The 21,827-nt window shown below is 41.3% G+C and overlaps 1 protein-coding gene across 1 annotated transcript in view; it reads left to right on the forward strand.

The window, feature by feature from the left end:
- Positions 1–21,827, forward strand: part of DPF3 (double PHD fingers 3) — a 165,977-nt gene that overhangs the window by 1,440 nt on the left and 142,710 nt on the right. The window contains exons 4-5 of the mRNA XM_030930823.1: positions 7,421–7,460; positions 11,006–11,166. Coding sequence (XP_030786683.1) covers positions 7,421–7,460; positions 11,006–11,166 — 201 coding nt within the window. The remainder of the gene's footprint in view (positions 1–7,420; positions 7,461–11,005; positions 11,167–21,827) is intronic.

Genomic DNA, 21,827 nt, shown 5'->3' on the forward strand with positions numbered 1-21,827 from the left:
GGATTACAGGCGTGAGCCACCGCGCCTGGCCCTGATTTCCATTTTTAAAGATCATTGGGGCTGGGTGTAGTGGATCACACCTGTAATCCCAGCTCTTTGGGAGACTGAAACAGGCTGACTGCTTGAGCCCTGGAGTTCCAGACCAGGCTGGGCAACATGACAAAACCCCATCTCTATAAAAAAAATACAAAAATTAGCCGGGTGTGGTGGCGTGTGTCTGTAGTCCCAGAGGCTGAGGTGGGAGGATTGCTAGAGCCTGGGAGGTGGAGGCTGCAGTGAGCTGTGACTGCACCACTGCAATCCAGCCTGGGCAACAGAGCAAAACCTTGTCTCAAAAAAAAAAAAAAAGAAAAAAGAAAAAAAAAATCACTTGGGCTGCTGTATAGAGAATTGACTATAAAACAACATGTTCTTCGTGGCCATGGTAAATACCAGACCGATATTCCCTTTACTGGGGAAGGCAGCACCCTTTGCATTCCAGTGGCAAAGATGAGGGCTGGGGATGTGTTTGTCTAAGAATTGTCTCTAATCAATAGTCTGCTTCTATAGGCGATCACACCCAGGAGGCATCATCCAAGTGCCCTGCTCATAGTGAGAGTTTCAGGAAGGATTCAGTCTGTAGACCAGGAAACTAAAAATACCTTCTCAATCAATGAAATTTCTGTGATGGATGCATGTTTTCTTTCTAGGTATGATTCACCCTAGATAAAGCAGGCTTCCCCACCACCTCACTTTTGTTGCATTCTACACATTCGTTAGCCTCCAGGGGAGAGATTTATTTGGTCATGTCTGGATGCCATTTGAAAGGCAAACCTAGGGTACAAGAAAAGCTACAGTCCTCTTCCTCCCCGGAGCATCCCCGTCCCGCCTCCCCTGCCGTCCCACCATTATTTACTGGAAGGAATCACACTGCTTTTATCCTGCCTCCAGTCTCTTGTCCTTGGCAGCCCCTTGACTTCAACCCCGAGATGCGTATGTCATCAGAACACCCAGTGGCAGCTCAGAAATCATGGCCAGGTTCAATATAAATTCCGTCTTGCTTAGGCAGCTTTGCATAATAAGTCCCTGAAAAGTCTTCACCAGGGTAGATGCTGGAAAAGGGATTTATTGGGTCTACTGGGTCTGAGCATCAGACTGAGCCACATCGAAGTCATGATGGACATTCAAGCTGCTTGTCAGACATGACTTTCCGAAGGGATACCTTTGTCCCCAGTGTGCCCTTCCTGGGATGTTTTGAAGATCAGAGCTACCCACAGAATGACTAAGGATGTCAGATCTTCATACATTTGCTTTGACCAGGGCTTCTGGCAGTTTTGTTAGGGATGAGGACTTCTGTGGGATTAGTCTGCTCCAGGTTAGTGCTGCCAGGGTAATCCATGCCAGCTGCCTGAAAGAAGTTTTCCCACAGAAACAAAACCAGCTGAGTGAAAACAAGAGTCGGCTAACGGGCCGTCCAGCTCTGCCATTTCAAACATGGCGGCTGAGGAGCAACACAAAATCCCTCTCGTTCATAGCCCCTTGTTTTAGAGGTTGGGGAACTATCTTTAGATCAGCTAGTCTCATATTTCTCAGGATCACTGGGGAGCTGATGTCTGGATCACATCCCAAGCCTCTAGAATCAGAATTGCAACAGCTTCCTACCCCTTACCGATTCTTTCCACAATCCCAAGTTTGAGAGCCTTTCTTTTGGAGAATGTGGTGATGGCATTCTCACTAAGCACGAGAAAGGCATTTCTACCCGTGCAGAGAAGGAGCTGGTTCTCCTGGCATAGGTCTGATGTCAGCATCATTGAGAATTCAGTGAGCTTCTTGTGAAGGTTCAGAGAAGGAGAATGTCAGTTCTGTGGCACCTTGCAGGGGGGGCATGAATTTGCATATGGAGAAATGAAAATCTCAGGAGCTGAAGTGACCTTTTTAAGGACATGGGAAAAATCTCAATAGGATTTGAACTTGGAGGATATCTATTTTCAGATACCTAATCCTGGGGCGCTGGAGAAGGTAGCCAGATAACTTCAGGCTCAACTCATGTTCCCATGGAGAAAGGTAGAACGTCCCAAGCACCTCTCAACTGTGAAGCTTCATTAGTTTGCTGAGGATGACATTATAGTTCAGTCAAGCAATCTATCACAATGCTTCTACATTCCAGCACTGTGCATGGTTGGGTAGCATGCACGCACATAGCTCTCAGTTCCTGTCTTTAAGATACTTCCAATCTAATTAAGTGAGCAGAGATAAGAAAGATGGCAGAGACCAGCGAAGATAAAGTAAGACAGGTAAGGTAGCTCAGAGAAGCCAGAGAGCAAACCCTACTGGTAGAGATAACCTGTGAACCTTCCTGGAAGAAGCAAGTTTTCAGGCAGCCCTTGGCTAGGGTAAGATCAGCCAGGACAAGACAGAATACAGAAATTCCAGCTGGAAGGAAGGACATAAGTAAAAGTATTTTGTTGAGGTTCAGGGGTAGGGCTGTCTGTTTCATATATGCAGGGGGGTAAGAGGAAGATTCATTCACTCACTCACTCACTCACTCATTCATTCATCATTTACCCAGTATGGCAGGCATGACCCAGCATGTACTAGACTTTGGGAGAGAGCAGTAAACAAGCCAGATGTGGTCTGTGTGCTTAGGGCAGTCCTTGGGTGGATTGCTGGGGTCACCATGCATCAGCTGCCCTGCTCTCCTGGATGTCTGAGGCTCAGCCTTGGTGACTCAGAGGCCTTCTGTCCTGCAACAGAAGTTTGAGTGGGTCCCCGACAGCCTTAAGGACACCACGATAGTGAGTGTTGCATCACATGGCAGGGATCAGCCTGCCTCAGGCAGAGGGTCATGCCACAAAGTGGCAGCAAGTACTATACTTTGGGGAAGAAGAAAGGAACAGCTATTGATTGTAGACATTTATGTCTGTGAGCCAGAGGTTCTAACTTATTAAATTTTCTCACAGGTCTGAAGTAGGGATCATGTTACCCGTATTGTGAGTGGTAGAATTGGGGCCCAGGGAGGGTAACTTGCTGAGGGTTGTGTAGCTATTAAGAGGTGGAGCTGGACTCAGACATGACCAATTCCAAGTCTTCTTTCCACTTACCCAATACATAGTTTTTCTGGGAGCCTCCCCAGCCCGGCAGAGGAACCTGGGCACCATTGGGTGCCATCTTGGGTTCTACACTGAGGAGTGAAAGAATAAAAATTGAGTTTCAGGGAGAATTCCTTTTGCCAAGATGGGTAAGAGTAGGGCTATAGCGCTTGCAGTTAGGCCACTCAGTGCTGCAATGTCCCAGGTGCTGGGTGATGAGGACTACAGGAGAGTGAATGCAGACATTCTCTCAATGTTTTTCTGAAGCTGCAAGTGGACAGCCATCTGGTGTAAATCGCCAGTCACAGACTCTGCAGACTGTACATACCCATGCCACATTCGCCTTCCTGCTCTAATTTAAATGCCTGCCCTAGGTGATTGGAATGTGAGTTGTCAAATGCTATTCAATGGAGACTTACTGGGCACCTGTTATGTGCCGGGCTCTGTGCTGAACACTGTGGGTAAATCAGCAAGAAGGCCAGGCAGGTATGCAGGGGTGCTGGGCTCCACCATTCCAGGGGTGGCCTTCACATTGATGCTGATGTGAATGGTACTTGCTGGAGTTGTTCAGCCTGAGTGGCTGTGTGCAGTGGCTCTGCAGATGTGGCCCCTGCTCTCATGGAGTTTATAGTCTAGTAGAGAAGACAAATACTAAACATTGAATTGAGTTGAAATTGATATTATAGTATTATTATTTTTGTCTTTGTTAGAAGAAGAAAAAATGAGGAAGGAAAGGGGATTGGAATCTCTCTCACCCATCCTTCTTAGCCCTTTTTTGGGAAACATCCAGAAACACTTCCTCAGTCATGTCCAGCTGCTGTATTAAAACGGCGGCATAGACTGGGTAGCTTAAACCGGTAGTCCCCAACCTTTCTGGCACCAGGGACTGGTTTCATGGAAGACCATTTTCCACAGACTGGGGTGGGGGAGGGGATGGTTTTGGGATGATTCAAGTGCATTACATTTATTGTGCACCTTATTTCCTGTTATTATTACATTGTAATATGTAATGAAACAATTATACAACTCACTATAATGTAGAATCAGTGGGAGCTCTGAGCTTGTTTCCTGCAACTAGACAGTCTCATCTGTGGGTGATGGGAGACAGTGACAGATCATCAAACATTAGATTCTCATAAGGAGTGGGACAACCTAGATCCCTCACATGTGCAGTTCACAGTAGGGTTTGCGCTCCTATGAGAATCTAATGCTGCCATTGATCTGACAGGAGGCAGAGCTCAGGCAGCAATGCTCACTTGTACCCCACAGCTCACCTCCTGCTGTGCCACCCAGTTCCTAACAGGCCATGGACTGGTACTGCTCTGTGGCCAGGGGTTTGGGACCCCTGGCTTAAACAATAATTATCTGTCAGAGTTCTGGAGGCTGGGAAGTTCAAGATGAGGGTGCTAGGCAGGGTTGGATTCCTGGTGAGGGTCCTCCTTATGGCTTGCATACAGCTGCCTTCTTGTGTCCTCTCACGGCAGAGATTGAGAGAGTGAGAGAGCTCGCTCATGTCTCTTCCTTATATGGGCCCTAATCCCATCATGAAGGCTCTGTCCTCATGACCTAATTACCCTCCTGGATTGGGCCATTCTTGTATTGCTATAAAGAAATACCTGAGATGGGGTATAAAGAACAGAGGTTTAATTGGCTCATCGTTCTGCAGGCTGTACAGGAAGCACAGTGCTGGCATCAGCTTGGCTTCTGGGGGAGCCCTCAGGAAACTTACAATCATGGCAGAAGGCAAAGGGGGAGGAGGCAAGTCACATGACAAAAACAGGAGCAAGAGAGAGTGTCAGTGGGGAGGCGCCACACACTTTTAAATGACCAGATCTTGCAAGAACTCACTCGCTATCACAAAGACAGCACCAAGCCATGAGGGATCTGCCCCATGATCTAAACACCTCCCACCAGGCCCCACGCCCAGCGTTGGGGATTACAGTTCAACATGAGATTTGGGCAGGGATAAATATTAAATGATACCACCTCCCAAAGGCTCCATCTCCAAACACCATCATATTGAGGGTTAGGGCTTCAACATGTGGATTTTTTTCGGTGAGGAGGAACGACACAATTCAGTCTGTAACAAACACTAAACTTGGTCTTCTTTCAAGAGATGCATTAGGAACAGGACCACTTCAAGGAAAATAAAGACTTTCCCCCACCTTGCCAGATATTGCCCCCTGTGTGCCAGTTGTTCTAAAAGACTAAATGGGAGACAGAGCTTTCCATGAACAGTTTGAGTTAAACATGTTTAAATGCACATAGCAGGAAGTTAGCGTATTGGTGTAGATGAGCTTTCATGTGTGTTTGTGGGCGGCTCTGGCAATGTGAGCAGCTGAGTGAGACAGCAGGAAAACTTGATGCCCACAGTGGGGGAAGAGGCGCCGCTGGGGGAAGGAGAGCCCCCAAATCCTGCCACAGGCCAGGGCTTCTCTTCAGCTCTGCTTATCTCTGCTTCTGTGCACAGACAGTGGTGATGAGCCAAGGTCCTGTGTATACAGCAAAGAGGACTTGGGGCCGCACAGGGGGAGTGGAGAGAAAGGACAACTTCCTGATAAATGAAAGAACTCAGTTCCAGATGGGTTGAAGGCAAGGGAAGAGTCAAGGCCCAAGTTGCTAGGGAGAGGGAGGGCAGGCATAGCCTTGGCCCCCACCCCCGAGGAGGACTGAGACTTGGGCGGGCGGAAGCAGGCTTCTGGCAGAAGATGAGAACTTGCTGTTGGACACACATTTCTGGTATGGCAGGACACCTGTCCTTGGGTAAGAACACAGAACAAGAGAAATAGTGAAAGGGAGGAGCCAGGTGTCTGGCTGGACCTGAGAGTGATCTGAGAAATCAGAGCAAGCAGGTGTGGTCTTGAGAGCAGGAGATTGGAGGAGGAAGGGCAGAGGGTCTTAGAGGGGGTGTGATTCATAGGCTCTGAAAAATCACATTTGGAGCCTGGTTGGCAGTCACTCTGGAGAAGTCTCATGTTTCCCATTCTGAGTCTTCTTTGGCCCCCTGGAATCCATCTCCACAGATAGGCTAAAGGAGGGTTGCTGAAAATCTCATGTGGAAACAGCTCTCAGAGCTGGGATGGCTTCTCACTTCAGATGGGATCACAGAGGGACCTCCATCCCTCCTAAAGACCCCTAGACCTAGGCAGCCAGCACTACTGCAACCAGAATGCTGTCTGGGGGGCCTGGGCAGCCCAGCAATTTGCTCCCCTTGCCTTTCCTATTTCTGATTGCAGCCTTGAGTAGCCTGAAGTCAGTTGTTGATAAGAACATCATTCTACCCTGCCTTGTGCCAGCTTCCTCCAGCTGAAGACATCGATCATCCCTTGGGGATCCAGCCCCACTCCGTTTGGTGCATGCAGGTGATGGTGGGGACTGTCCCATGTGTGATCCCACCGAGGGTACACTGGTCATCTCTCCACAGATGAGTCATTTGCTGCCAGCCTTTCCTTGCTCCGTCTGACCCCTTCGACTTGTAAATGTCACTCCTGGGATCCTATCATTGTGGGATTTTTTTTTTTTTTGGTAGAATACCATGTTGGAAAGGACATTTGTCCTCTACTGTTTAAATTGCTTTCTACGGGTTAGGGAGAACTAGCCATTGATTTTCTTCTGGAGAGCACAGCAAGCCCTGTGAAGATTTTGGCTAATTAACTTTGGAGCAGTGCTTCTTGAATTATCAGGGAGGTTGAAGTCTCTTTTCTCCTCTTATATCTTGAAAAAGGCTTTAAATTTTGGTTCCGAATCTCTGCCAACACCTGGTCTGTTTGAAAGGACTTCCCTGGAGATGATGGTAGAGGGGCTGTTGAATGTCATGTTTTTGCAGCTTCGATCTTTAATACAGTTGTCCCAGTCCACAGAAAGTCTTTTCTGTTTACATAAGAGAAGTATCATTCACACAAGATTACATTTAGAAATATACATTTTCCCCCAGCATGCTTGTTACTAATAACATTGCATGTTATGAAAGTGGAAGTATTTAAGATGAAATTAATTTTCGCCCAGCGTGCCACTTTGTTTGACATTCTCGATCCAGTTGGTGTGGAGCACCAATGTTGGCCAACCTCACTTCGCATTTTTAGCAAGTTCAATTTATTGTTCCTCTTGTCTGGATTGACGCTGTTGGAAGTGAGTTACTAGCATATTAGGACAAGTCCAATTTGGAATCCTACTGTGTAGATTTCTTTTGTATTGGTTTCCAGAAGTTTATTTTGAAAATGATCATCTCCAGTAGATGAGTTTTGCCATATAATTTTTCATTTTCATTTTTTGGGGGGCCTGATTTTATGGGTTCTCTTTTCAGCAGGAATTTCTGCGGTTGGGATAATTAACATCTTTTTTTTTTTTGGCAGTCTGTCAGAAGGTCCTGGGAAAACAGATTGCTGCTCTCACGTTGGACACCTCTCCGTCAAATGTTCTTGTCAGTTCTCATTGATGTGGTGTGGCTGCTTGCTGTTTCATGGGTGGGGGCTGGAGCATCCAGGATACCCTGAACAACCTGGGTCCTCTTGTCTGGGCCAAGCTGCCTGTGAAAGTTCTGTTCCACTGAGCTACATCGCCATAGCAGAAGGAAGCATTTAAGCTGGTGTGACACAAATACTTTGTAAAAAGTGGTTCTTTATTTTTGATCAATCTCATGATCCTTGTTACCAGCTTTGATTACATCAGCTTATGTGCCATTCAGTTTTATAGCATTTTAATGGGCTTCATATCCCTCCCCAATCATTTCCAGCCACGTGACTATTAGAATTTGATTGCAGTTTGGTTTGCAACTGCCAGGATGCTTTCTGAGCGTATTATGCCTTCCTTGTGGATGTGAAGATGTTCAGAGGTGAAAAAGGAGCAAAGGGTTTTTTTTTGTTTTGTTGTTTGTTTTTTCGGATGCTTGTCAACAAGTAATTTCCAAATGATGCCTCAGAAGCTTCCAGGGTTGTGTTTTCCCAAGTAAGGTATTTGTTTTAAGCTCTTTGTTAGAACCTGACCCATTGGCTTTTTAAAAGAGTATAGAAAAGTGCATTTAAAACTTTGCTTTCTAACAAGTGGTGATGAGAATGTGGGGTAGTTGGAACCCTTGTACTCTGTTGGTAGAAATGTAAAATGGTATAGCTACCATGAAAAACAGTATGGTGGTTCCTCAAAAAATGAAAAGTAGAAGTACCATAGGACTCAGCATTCTACTTCTACTCCTGGGTATATACGTTAAAAGAATTGAAAGCGGTTTTTTTTTTTTTTTTTTAAGACAGAGTCTCACCTGTCGCCCAGGCTGGAGTGCAGTGGCACAATCCCAACTCACTGCAACCTCTTCTGAGTTCAAGAGATTCTCCTGCCTCAGCCTCTTGAGTAGCTGGGATTACAGGCATCCGCCACCACGCCCAGCTAATTTTTGTATTTTTAGTAGAGACGGCGTGTCACCATATTGGCCAGGCTGGTCTCGAACTCCTGATCTCAGGCGATCCACCTGCCTGGCATCCCAAAGTTCTGGGATTACAGGCATGAGCCACCATGCCCAGCGTGAAATCAGGGTTTTGTTTTTTTTTTTTTTTTTTTTTTTTTTTTTTTTTTTTTTTTTTTTTTTGAGACGGAGTCTCGCTCTGCTGCGCCCAGGCTGGAGTGCTGTGTCCGGATCTCAGCTCACTGCAAGCTCCACCTCCTGGGTTCACGCCATTCTCCTGTCTCAGCCTCCCGGGTAGCTGGGACTACAGGCGCCGCCACGTCGCCCGGCTAGTTTTTTTTGTAGTTTTAGTAGAGACGGGGTTTCACCGTGTTAGCCAGGATGGTCTCGATCTCCTGACCTCGTGATCCGCCCGTCTCGGCCTCCCAAAGTGCTGGGATTACAGGCATGAGCCACCATGCCCAGCGTGAAATCAGGGTTTTGAAAAGATATTTGTACACTCATGTTCATACCAGCATTATTCATAATCGCTAAAATGTGGAAGCACCCAGATGTCTACTGACAGATGAATGGATAAGCAAAATGTGGTGTATGCATACAGTGGAATATTATTCTGACTTAAAAAGGAAGGAAATTCTGACATATGCTATAACATAGGTTAACCTTGAGGATATTATGCTAAGTCAAAGAAGCCAGTCACAAAAAGACAATACTGTATGACTCCACTTTTGTGAAGTACTTGGAGTAGTCAGAATCATAGAGATAGAAAGCAGAACGGTAGTTTCTGGAGGTGGGGGCAGAGGGGGAATGGGGAGTTATTGTTTAATGGGTACAGAGTTTCAGTTTTGCAAGATGAAAAGAGTTCTGGGAATGGCTGGTAGTGGTGGTCGTACACAGTATGCATGTGCTTAATGCCACTGAACTGTACACTAAAATTGTATACTTAAGATGGGAAATTTTATGTTATGTGTATTTTACCACAATTAAGAATTGAGGTCAGGCGTGGTGGCTCATGCCTGTAATCCCAGCACTTTGGGAGGCTGAGACGGGTGGATTTCCTGAGGTCAGGTGTTTGAGACCAGCCTGGCCAACATGGTGAAACCCCTGTCTCTACTAAAATACAAAAAGTTAGCCAGGCGTGGTGGTGGGCACCTATAATCCCAGCTACTCAGGAGGCTGAGGCAGGAAAATCGCTTGAACCCAGGAGGCGGAGATTGCAGTGAGCCGAGATCGCACCACTGCCCTCCAGCTGGGCGACGGAGTGAGACTGCATCTCAAAAAACAAACAAACAAACAAACCAACAAACCAAAAAAACCCAAAAAAACCCTCCAAAAACAAATCCCTAATTTTGCTTTCTTTATTCCTCTAAATACTTTGGTTAAGAAATATTATTTTTAGAGACTTTCCCTCTCATTTTGACTTTCTGAAATCTACATAGAATCAAAACAAAAGACATCATAATGTTGCTTCAGAATAAACTCTTGATTCTTCCTTTTGCCCCTGTGACCTCTGTGACTCCTTCCCTTCCTACTTCTTCTTCCATACTCCACTCCTTTGCGCCCACTGCCCCCTGACCCCAGTAAGAGGCTTGAATTTACCTGGCATAGGTTATGTTATTACATTTGTATTTCTTTGAGACATTATTAGCCTGTGCCTATGTTTTATTTGGTAGGTATTTGATCTCATTGATTATTTTAGTGCTTTGCATTTGATCAATTATATCAATGCTCTATTTTTGGTCTTTGAAAAGGACACTATCTTAAAATTAGTAGCATCACCACGTGTCCAAAAATACCAAAGAGTCAGGAACGTAAAACCTACTGTGCTTAATCAGATTCTCAGTCCAGCAAACCAGAAAGGTCTTTCTGTTTGTTTTTTAAACTCCTTGAGTTGAATTATTTTGAATTCAAAATTGTTGAATTCTGTTTGCTTTCTATCAGAAAGTTATTTTCTTTAAGTAATACAGTTTTAAAGATTGGTGCCTGTTCCTCTACACCTCCTTCTTCCTGCAATATCCCTACTTTATAGAATGGTTTTTCTGTCCTAGTTTTTGTTTATATGGAGTGTTTCTCTTCTGTTATAATGGAAAACTGGTATCTTTGCTGGTGATTTGGGTTCACCTAGAGTGCCTTTGCTGGTGACTTCTGAGAATAAAATGTAGCTAATATGAGTGAGGAGGTTCTAGAAGTGTGATGTCCTCTAGATTCCATGCAGAGGTTGTTCCAGAGCTACCTCCCTTCTGGAGCGGGACCTCATGCTTTCTAGAACACAGACAGCTCTCTTTTACCGGTGACTCATCCTTGGAAGCCCATGCTCTTTGTTAGAGGAGTTTCTAAGTTGCCTGGTGGATTTGGGATAGAAAATAAAATCTGGTCAAGACCTGACACTGAGTTGCATTCGGATCATTGGCAAGGCTCTTGGTGCTCATTGCCTTGGTCTGCCTAATTGGGGGGTCTTCAGTCTTCCCAGGGAGGTGTGTTTGTTTCCCTCTGGATGTGTTTCAGTCTTTCCTGGCCTCACCCTTTCACTCTCTGACTCTGGCAGGCTCGGGGACCAGTTCTACAAGGAAGCCATTGAGCACTGCCGGAGTTACAACTCACGGCTGTGTGCAGAGCGCAGCGTGCGTCTTCCCTTCCTGGACTCACAGACTGGGGTGGCCCAGAACAACTGCTACATCTGGATGGAGAAGAGGCACCGAGGCCCAGGTGAGCTACGCCACTCCTGGGACATGCGCATGTGCAGGCTCCCAGTCTGGAGGGAGGAGGACCAGAGCTTGTCTGGGAATCCAGGCAGCCTGGGTGGGATCGGAGTGGGGCTAGCTGCACATGGGCCTCTGAGATCCCTTAAAGCAACTCAGTTACTTTATGGCTCCTGGCAGGTGTTCTGAGGAATGCGACAAGGATGGTGTGGGGCATTGAAGCCATGTAGCAGGGGTCGGGTGGAGTGGGGAGTGAAAGAGCTAAAGGTGTTTCTCCCAAAGAAGGCAAGACTGAGGACATGACAGCAATCTTCATCTTTTACCTTTGAGTGTTGGTTACAAGCCAGAAATCTGCCATTAGATCTTGGTGTGAGGCTTAGCTTTGTCACCAAACTTCTGTCCTTCAGGTTCCTCATCTGTAAAATGTAAATAATAACAGTACTTACCACATAATATTTTGTCTGAATTAAATGAGACTATTCCTAAAAACTCATAACATGAGTTTAGCACATAGTAAGTATGTACTTCCGAAATGCTGGGTGCTATTATTATTATTGTTATTATTTTTTTGAGATGGAGTCTCGCTGTGTTGCCCAGGCTGGAGTGCTGTGGTGCGATCTCGGCTCACTGCAACCTCCGCCTCCCGGGTTCGAATGATTCTTATGCCTCAGCCTCTTGCGTAGCTGGGGTTACAGGCCCATGCCCCCGCACCTGGCTAATTTTTGTATTTTTAGTAGAGATGGGGTTTCACCATGCTGGTCAGGCTGGTCTTGAACTTCTGATCTCATGTGCTGCCCACCTGGGCCTCCCAAAGTGCTGGGATTACAGGTGTGAGCCACCGCACCAGGCCTATTATTATTGATATTACTGTTACTACAACAGCTGCAATGACACTAGTCTTCTAGGCTGCAAAGAACAGAATAAAGACCTTTTTATTAGGGAGACAGCTATAGGAATGTGATTTTTCTGGCTCTGTCTGGATATATTTTTAAAAATGTTTCATTTGGAAAAATTTCACCTTCATATAAAATTGAAGACAATAGTAAAACACATCCCCATGTAGCCCTGCTTCAACAATGGTCAACTCATGGTCAGTCGTGTTGCATCTGTACGCACTCCTTACTTTCCTCCCTGACTCAGATTATTTTGAAGCAAATACGTGAAAGCACGTGATTTCATCTGTAAATATTTTGTTATGTATCTCTAAATGGTAAAGAACTTAAACAAACAAACTCACAATCACTATCAGAGCTCAAAGAATTAGCAATAAGATGATATTAGCAATAATATCATCAAATATTTGGCCAACATTCATTTTTTCCCCCTGTAGTTTAAATCAGGATCCAAATGGGAGCCTTACATTGCAATGGACTGATGTGTCTTTTAACATCTCTGCGTTTCTCTCTGTCTCTGTCTCTGACTCTCTCTTTCCTCCTTGCATGTTACTTGTTGAAGACACTGGGTTGCTTACACTATAGGATTTCCCAGAAGGATTTGGTGCTTGCGTTCCCATGATGTTATTCCTGTGAATTGGTAGTTAGGTCTGGAGATTTATTCAGGTTCCTTTTTTTTTGGTAAGAACAACTCCTAAGTGGTAGTGTGTACTTTCATCAGGAGGCTCATACAGTCTGGTTACCTCCTTTACTGACGTTAGCAGCCCCTTCATGGTAATTGCCTGGATTCTTTATCCCATTAAGGGTTGCAAAAAGTTAATATTCAATCCAAGACTATCATTATATCTTCATCTGTTAGCTCTACAACTTCTATAAAGGAAAACATTCCCTCATTAGAATTTTAGTTATTGTGAGATACAGTTCACATATGAAAGGCAGGATAAATGACTTTTTTTCCCCTCTATTTACCAGTTTTCAAAATATGAATTGGTTCCCTAACATTCTCCAAGACAATCAATATAACAATAAGTATTTTTTGAGTACCACCAGGAACTCACAGATTTAAACATATTTGATGTATTTTAATCCAGTGTGGTTATTATTCTTATGAGGCTTATATTGCCTCATCTTTGGCCATTCTGGTCAGTGCTGGTGTGTTTTTTTTTTTTTGAGATGCAGTCTCTCTTGGTAGCCAGGCTGCAGTGCATGATCTCGGCTCACAGCAACCTCTGCCTTCCGGGTTCAAACAATTCTCCTGCCTCAGCCTCCTGAGTAGCTGGGATTACAGGCGTGCACCGCCACGCCCAGCTAATTTTTGTATTTTTAGTAGAGATGGGGTTTCACCATGTTGGCCAGGATGGTCTCAATCTCTTGACCTTGTGATCCACCTGCCTCAGCCTCCCAAAGTGCTGGGATTACAGGCATGAGCCACTGTGCCCGGCCCAGTGCTGGTATTTTGAAACAACCCCAGTAGTTTCCGACAGCCTTCTTGCCACCTGAATAGTAGGATGAAATATTTCAGGCTCATCCTGTATACTTCCTGCTCTCCAGGCCTGAAATCATCTACCTCTTGAAGAAATCCTGGCTCCTTTCTGTAGGAAATGTTACTTAGAGACCGCAGTCTAGTGTTGTTCATTACTCCTGGCTTGGTCTTTGTTTCTAGGCCTTATCAGTGACTAGTACTAAGAAATACGATTTTTTTTTTCTTTTTAAGAGAAAATACGTTATGAAATTGTGTTGATACATACCATTCAATTCAGTTTTAAGCAGTTTTAAGTATCTTAATTCTATATCTACTTTCTCCTACACCAAAAAAAATCCTAGAATGATATTGATGTTATTACTTATTTGCTTTATTTTACCACACACACACACACACACACACACACACACACACACACACACACTATCAGAATAACAATATGACTATTAACAATAAGATTACTGAAAAAGGTTTAATATATTTTCTTTTTTTTGCAATTCTTTTTGTCCTTAGGGTATATTCCATTAAACATGTGCAGCCAAATTACTCTCCTTTAAGGTCACTTGAAATAGTTCCTCTGTGTGGTTGTGCCACTAACTCAATACACAGTTGGATTTATTTGTTTCATTTTGCTTTCACTTGTCAGGGATTGCTTTTGAGTGGGGAAGGGGATTCATATAATTTCTTCTTTATTAAATCAACTTTTCATCTTGAAATAATTAATAATTGCAATTGTGACTATATTTGCAATTTGCAGTTGCAAATATAATACAGAGAGATCTCCTATCTTCTTCACCCAATTTCCTCCAAGATAAATACATCTTACAATATCAAACCCAAATACTGACATTGTGTAGCTCTGTGCCATTTTATCACACATGTAGATTTGTGTAATAACCTCTACAATCAAGATACAAAACTATTCTATTACAACCCAACACTCTCATTACTTAAATCCTTTTACTCTCCTCCATTTATACTATAGTTGTCTTAAATATTTCCTTTACATACATTGAAAACCATACCAGTGTTATAATTTTGGCTTCAACCATGAAACATTATTTAGAAAACATAAGAGAAGCATTTATTGTATTTACTCATATTTTTACTCCTTCATTGTTTTTTTCCTTACTGACATTTCAAGATTCCTTCTTTTAGCATTTCCTTCCTGATGTAGTACTTTATAAAGCCATTCTTTTAGAGTAAATTTGATGGTGACAACTTCTTAGTTTTCCTTCATTGGAGAATGTCTTGATTTTGCCATCATTCCTGGAGGATATTTTTGCTGGATATAAAATTCTGAGTTGATAGTCCTTTTATTTTAGCAGTTGAAAAAGGTTTTGCCACTTCTTTCTGATGGTTAGTGATGAGAAATCTGCTGTCATTTAAATTTAAATGTTTTTTTCCCTTATAAGTAAGGTGTCATTTCTCTCTCATTGTTTTCACGTTTTCTCTTTGTTTTTAGTTTCAGAAATGTGATTTTGATGTGTTTTGGCATAGATTTCTTTCAGTTTATTCTGTTTGAGTTTACTCAGCTTCTTGAACCTGTGGGTCTCTGGGTTTTTTTTTTGTGCCAAATTTGGGAATTTTTCAGCCACTATTTCTTTGAATATCTCTTCAGTTCCACCGTCTTTCCCCTCTCCTTCTTGGACTTCAACAACACAGATGTTAGATCTTTTGTTATAGTCCCAGAAGTCCCTGAGGTTGTGTTTATTTATTTTTAAAATTCTTCCCTCTGTTGCTTAGCTTGGGTGATTTCTGTAGTTTTCTCTTCAGGTTCACTGCTTCTTTATTCTGTCCTCTGCCTTCTGCTGTTAAGACAATCCATTGAGAGCTTTTTAATTTTTGTTACAAATTTTTTTGGTTTTCACATTTCTATTTGATTCTTCATATTTTCTATTTCTTGCTGAATGTGTTTTATGTGTTCATAATTGCTTGTTGAAACACTTTTAATAATGGCTGCTTTAAGATCCTTGTCAGATAATTCTAACATTTTTGTTATTTTGTTCGTTGGTGTCTGTGTCTTTTGTTTTTTGAGATGTTCCTGGTTCTTCATAAGATAAGTGGCTTTGACTGAATCTTGGACATTTTGGCTGTTATGTTATGAGACTCTGGATATTATTTAAATCTTCTATATTAGCAGGTCTCCTTTCAAGCTATGCTAGTAGGGGAGGCAAGGCGCCCCTCATTACTCTCAGATGGGTGTGGAAATCCAGCTTCTCTACTTGGCTTCTGTTGACAACCTAGTATGACATCCTCTTTAACAAGGGGAATAACACCTTTTTGTTGCTGGGTGGAGGTGGGAGTTCAGGCTCCCCACTAGGCCTCCACTGGTATTATCCTATTTGGAAGGAGGAGGGCCTCTACTCATACCACAAGTCTCCAGCTCTTTCCTTAGCCTTCTCTGACACCAACCCAGCAAAGCTATTGGGATGCCTGCTTGTGTTGCTAGGCTGCTCCTTTCCTGGTTCTCTGGCTAGAGAGAGCAGGATTTTCTTGAGGCTTTTATTGGTCTTCATTTGTTGGTGTTTCTGGGTTATCAGCTTTTCCAGAATCCAGTCCAGGATATATGAGGCATAAAGGATACCCAATATTGGGCCAGACACAATGGCTCATGCCTGTAATTCCAGCACTTTGGGAGGCCAAAAGAGGAGGATTGCTTGAGCCCAGGAGTTTGAAACTAGCCTGAGCAACATAGTGAGACCATGTCTCTATAAAAATTTAAAACTTACCCAGGTATGGTAGTGTGTGCCTGTAGTCCCAGCTACTTGGGAGGCTGAGGCAGGAGGATTGCTTGAGCCCAGGAGTTTGAGGGTGCAGTGAGCCAGGATTGTGCCATTGCACTCCAGCCCAGGCTACAGAGTGAGACTTTGTCTCAATAAATAGCTAGCTAGCTAGATAGGTAGATAGATAAAAGAATACCCAGCGAGCTCACTACCCACCCTATTGTTTCTCAGGTCCCAAAGTCCCAAGCTGGTCTGACTGGTTCTCTTCATCTTTCAGTTATTTCTTATGTCTGTTCTATGAATAATGTCCAGGATATTTAGTTGTACTTAGTGGGAGGAATATAAAAAAGTCTATCTATTTCATCTTTCCAGAAGCAGAAGTCCCCGAGATTGCCTTGTTATTAAAAAAGTTTAACAGCTTTATTGAAGTATAATTACATACAATAAATTGCACATACTTAATGTGTCCAGCTTGATAAGTTTTGACATGTATTCACCTGTGGAACCATTACCACAATCAAGATAATGAACATATCCATGACTCACAGAGGTTTCCTATGAGTCTAGAAATCCATCCTTCCTGCGCTTCTCTGTGCCTCTACCCTTCTTTACTCCCTCCCCAGAGGAAGCCACTGATTTGCTTTCTATACTGGAACCACACTCTGTGTACACCCTTTTTTAGGGACAAGGGCGTGTCTGGCTTCTTTCACTTAGCATAATTACTAATTAATACTCTATCAATAATTCCTTTTTATGCCGAGTAGTAGTTCATTGCATGGCTGTATCACAGTTAATTTATCCATTCACCTGTTGATGGACATTTGGATTTGTTTGCAGTATTTGACTACTATAAAAAAAGCCACTATGAACATTTGTGTACAAGTCTTTGAATGGACATATGCTTTCCTTTCTCCTCGTGAGGTTAGCTACCTAGGAGTAGAACAATTAGATCATAAGGGAGATACATGTTTAACTTTTAAAGAAACTACCAAGCTGTTTTCCAAAGTGGTTGTACCATTTAACATTCACTCCAGCAGTATATGAGAGTTCCACTTCCTTCATATCCTTGCCAACACTTGGTGTGGTCAGTCTGAAAATTTTTTTAGCCATTCTAATAGGTATATAGTAGTATTTCATTGCAGTTTTAACTTGCATTCCCCTCATTAATAATGATTTTGAGCATCTTTACATGTGCTTATTTGCCATCTGTAAGGGAAAATAGACTGTTTCTTCTCTATACTTTTACTCAGTATTTCTGTGAGCAGATATGTGGATGTCTTTTCCCCTACTGCCAAGCAATTCTCCAATTCCCTGCAGACACCAACTAGGTGTTCCACAATTTAAGTCAACTTTGACACTATCTACTGTGAGATATTGTCAGATTCCACAGACTAAGGGCTCAGCCCACAGCACTGCCTCAACTTCATATGCCAGTTTCAAGTTCAGGTTGTCAGCTGTGCTTCTGACCAATGGGCTATAAATGGAGGTTTCCATGACTGCCCCTCATGTTTGATCATTTGCTAGAACTCAGGAAAGCAGTTTACATACTAGACTGCCAGTTTATTACAAAGGACATGTATCTGAAACAGCCAAATGGAAGAGGTACACAGGGCAAGGTAAGGGGAAAGGGACATGAAGCTTCCATACCTTCTCCAGGTGAGCCACCCTCCCAGCACCCCCACATGTTCACCAACCCAAAGCTCTCTGATTTTAGTCCATTTGGATTTTCATGGAAGCTTCATTATGTAGGAATGGTTGATTAAATCATTGGCCATTAGTGATTAGCTCAACACTAGTGCTTCTTTTCTTCCTGGAGGTCAGAGGTGGGAACTTAGAGTTGGGGCTAAAAGGTACAGCCTGCTAATCTTGTGGTTGGCTCCTCTGTTAATAATCCCCTATCCTGAGGCTATCCAGCAGGTCCCAGCCAGGGTCATCTCATTAGCATATAAAAAGACACATCACTTGGAGATGCCAGGGGTTTTAGGAACTGTATGCCAGGAAGTGGGGATTAAGACCAAAATATATATTTCTCATTATATCACAATATTACACCATCCATGTATGTTCTTTGGTAAAGTTCAAATCTTTTGTCCATTTTAAAATTGAGCTATTTGCTTATTACTGAATTTTGATTGTTCTTTATGTATTCTAGGTACAATAAATTTATCAGACATATGCTTTGCAATTTTTTTTTACAATCTGTGTTTTGTATTTTCATTAACTTAGCAATCTCATTCAAAGAGCAGAAGTTTTCAATTTTGCAATTAATTTAGCAATCTCATTCAAAGAGCAGAAGTTTTCAATTTATCAATTTATTCTTTCATGAATTGTGCTTTTGATGTTATGTCTAAGAAATTACTACCTAATGCAAGGTCGGGGTTTCTCTTATTTTTTTTCCTAAAATTTTATAATTTTAGGTTTCCCTTTCAGGTCTATTATTCATTTTGAGTTAATTTTGTATATGGTACAACGTATGGATTAGTTTATTTTGTTGCAGATGGATATTCAATTGTTTCAACATAGTTTGTTGAAAAGACTAGTCTTTCTCCACTTAATTGCCTTGTCAAAAATTAGATGTCCACATATATGTGTGTCTATTACTGGACTCTCAGTTCTGTTTTATTGACCTATTTGTCTATCTTTACACTCTTACCACACTGTCTTGATTATTATAGTTTCATAATGCTTGAAATCAGGTGGTGTTAGCCCTCTAAATTTGTTCTTGTTTTTCTTAGTTATTTTGATTATTCTAGGTCCTTTACACTTATATGTGGATTTTATAATCAGTCTGTCAATTTCTACAAAAAACTGGCTAGGAGTTTGGTTGGGATTGTGTTGCATCTATAGATCCATTTGGGGAAAATTGACAATTTTCAGTATTGAGTCTTACAACCCATGAATATGGCACATCTCTCAATTTATTAATATCTTCTTTAATTTTTCTCATCAGTGATTTTTAATTTTCAGTGTGTAGATCTTTCGCATTTTTGTCAGATTTATCTCTAAGTACTTAATATTTTTGATACTATTGTAAATACATTTTTATAAATTTTAATTTCTGATGTTTGCTAATATACAGAAATATAACTGATTTTGTATATTCTTCCTATATCCTTCAACCTTGCTAAACTCATTAGTTCTAATAGCTTTCCAGAGATTCTGTAGAATTTTCTATATAGTTGATTATCTGTTAGTTTGCTAATAGATAACCTGAATAGTAAATAAAGAAAACTTACTTCTTTCTTTTAATATGGATAACTTTTATTTATTTTATTTGTCTCTTGCACTGGTTAGACTCTCCAATATAATGTTAGGTAAAAGTGGTGAGATTGGACACCCTTATGTTGCTCCTGATCTTAAGGAGAAAGCATTTATTTATTTTTTTATTACTAAGTATGACATTAGGTGTAGATTTTTTTGTAGCTATTCTTTATCAGATTGAGGATGCTCCCTTCTATTTGTAGTTTGAGAGTTTTTTTTAAAATCACAAATGAATATTTGATTTTGTCATCTGATTTTCTGTGTCTACTGAGATGATCATGTGGTTTTTCTTTTGTTCATGGAAGCTTCATTATGTAGGAATGGTTGATTAAATTTAATATCTTAAATTTACATTTAACATAATGAGTTACATTGATTGATTTCTGAATGTTAAACCAACATTACATTCCTAGTAGGATAAACCCCACTTTGTTATACTATTTTATCTTTTTAATGTATTGTTAGATTCGTGTTGCTCAAGTTTTATTAGAGTTTTTGCATCTATGTTTATGAGAGATATTGGTCTATAGTTTTCTTGTAATGTCTGTCTGGTTTGGGTGTCAGGGTGATGCTGGTCTCATATAATGAGTTGGGAGGTATTTCTTCCTTTTTAGTTTTCTGAAGCTTTATATAGGATTGGTATTATTTCTTCCATAAATATTTTATAGTATTTACCAGTGAATCCATTTGGATCTGGCAATTTCCTTGCAGTAATGTTTTTAATTGTAAATTTAATATCTTTTATAGATATAGGGCTATTTAGGTTATCTATTTCATCTTAAGTCAACTTTGTTAGTATGTGATTTTGTTTCTTTTATCTACATTCTCCTAATTGGTTGCACAAAGTTGTTCAAATATTGCTGCATTACCCTTTTAATATATGTAGAATCTGTGGTGACATATTATTTTACTCATTATATTGGTATTTGAATGTTATTTTTTACCTCATCATTCTGACTAGGGGTTTATCAATCTTATTGATCTTTTCAAATAAATAGCTTTTGGTAGAATTGATTTTCTCAATTGCTTTTTCTGCTCTAAATATTATATTTCCTTCTATTTACTTTGGATTTAATTTGCTCTTCTGTTTCTTCTTCTAATTTTTTACTATTTGTGGGTACATAGTAGGTGTATCTGTTTCTTAAGGTGTAAAAAGGTCATTGATTTGAGATATTTCTTCTTTTCTACTACATCATTTTCTGATATAATTTCCCCGTAAATACTATGTTAGCCTCATTTAAAAAATTTTGATTTTGGATTTTTATTTTCATTCAGTTCAAAATATTTTCCTGTTTGGTTTCTTCTTTTACTCATGGATTATTTAGAACTGTATTGTTTAGTTTCCAAACACTTGGGACATTTCCAAAGATGTGCCCATTATTTATTTCCAAGTTAATTCCAAATGGTCAGAGAATGATTTTTATGGTTTGAATTCTTTTAAATTGATTGCAACTTGTTTTATGGCACCAAATATGGTCTACCTTGGTGAATATTCTGTTTGCTCAGGAAAAGAATTGTGTTTTGCTGTTGCTGTTTGGAATGTTCTATAAATATCGATTAGGTCAAATTGGTTGGTAGTGTTGTTTAAATCTTCTGTGTCCTTACTTGTTTTCTATTTATTCTATGAATTATTGAGAGTGGGGTATTGAAACAGCATATTTGTGTTATGCTTTTACATGTAATCTGACAATATTTTTAAATTAGGGGTATTTAGACAATTTACATTTAATGTGATTATGTTTTCTCTCTTTTTTGTTGGTTTATTAACTATAACTTGTTTATTTAATGATTGCTTAGTGTTTATAGTGTACGTCTTAAATTATAGTTAACCTTCAAATTATATTATTCTACTTCATGAATAGTATAAGGAGTCTACAATAGTACTGTGATAAACAGAATAAGGCCCCTCCCCCACCCCAGACATCCACATTTTAATTACTGAAATCTGTGCCTATGTTACCTTACATGGCAAAAGGGACTTTGAAGACAGGATTAAGAATTTTGAGATGGCAAGATAATCTTGGATTATCCAGGTGGGCCTAATGTAATCACAACAGTTCTTATAAAAAGAAGACGGAGTTCAGGAGGAGTTCAGAGTCAGACTGGATGTGATGATGGAAGCAGAAGTCAAAGTGACACAATAGAGGAACAGGCCATGCACCAAAGAATGTAGGTGGCCTCTAGAAGCTATTATAGAAAAGGCCAGGTAATAGGTTGTCTCCTGGAGTCTCTGGAAGGAATGCAATTCAGCTGACACCTTGGTTTTAGTCCACTGAGACTGATTTGGCCTTCTGGCCTCCAGAAT

The sequence above is a fragment of the Rhinopithecus roxellana genome, chromosome 5, assembly GCF_007565055.1.
Source record: "Rhinopithecus roxellana isolate Shanxi Qingling chromosome 5, ASM756505v1, whole genome shotgun sequence".
Lineage (NCBI taxonomy): Eukaryota > Metazoa > Chordata > Mammalia > Primates > Cercopithecidae > Rhinopithecus > Rhinopithecus roxellana.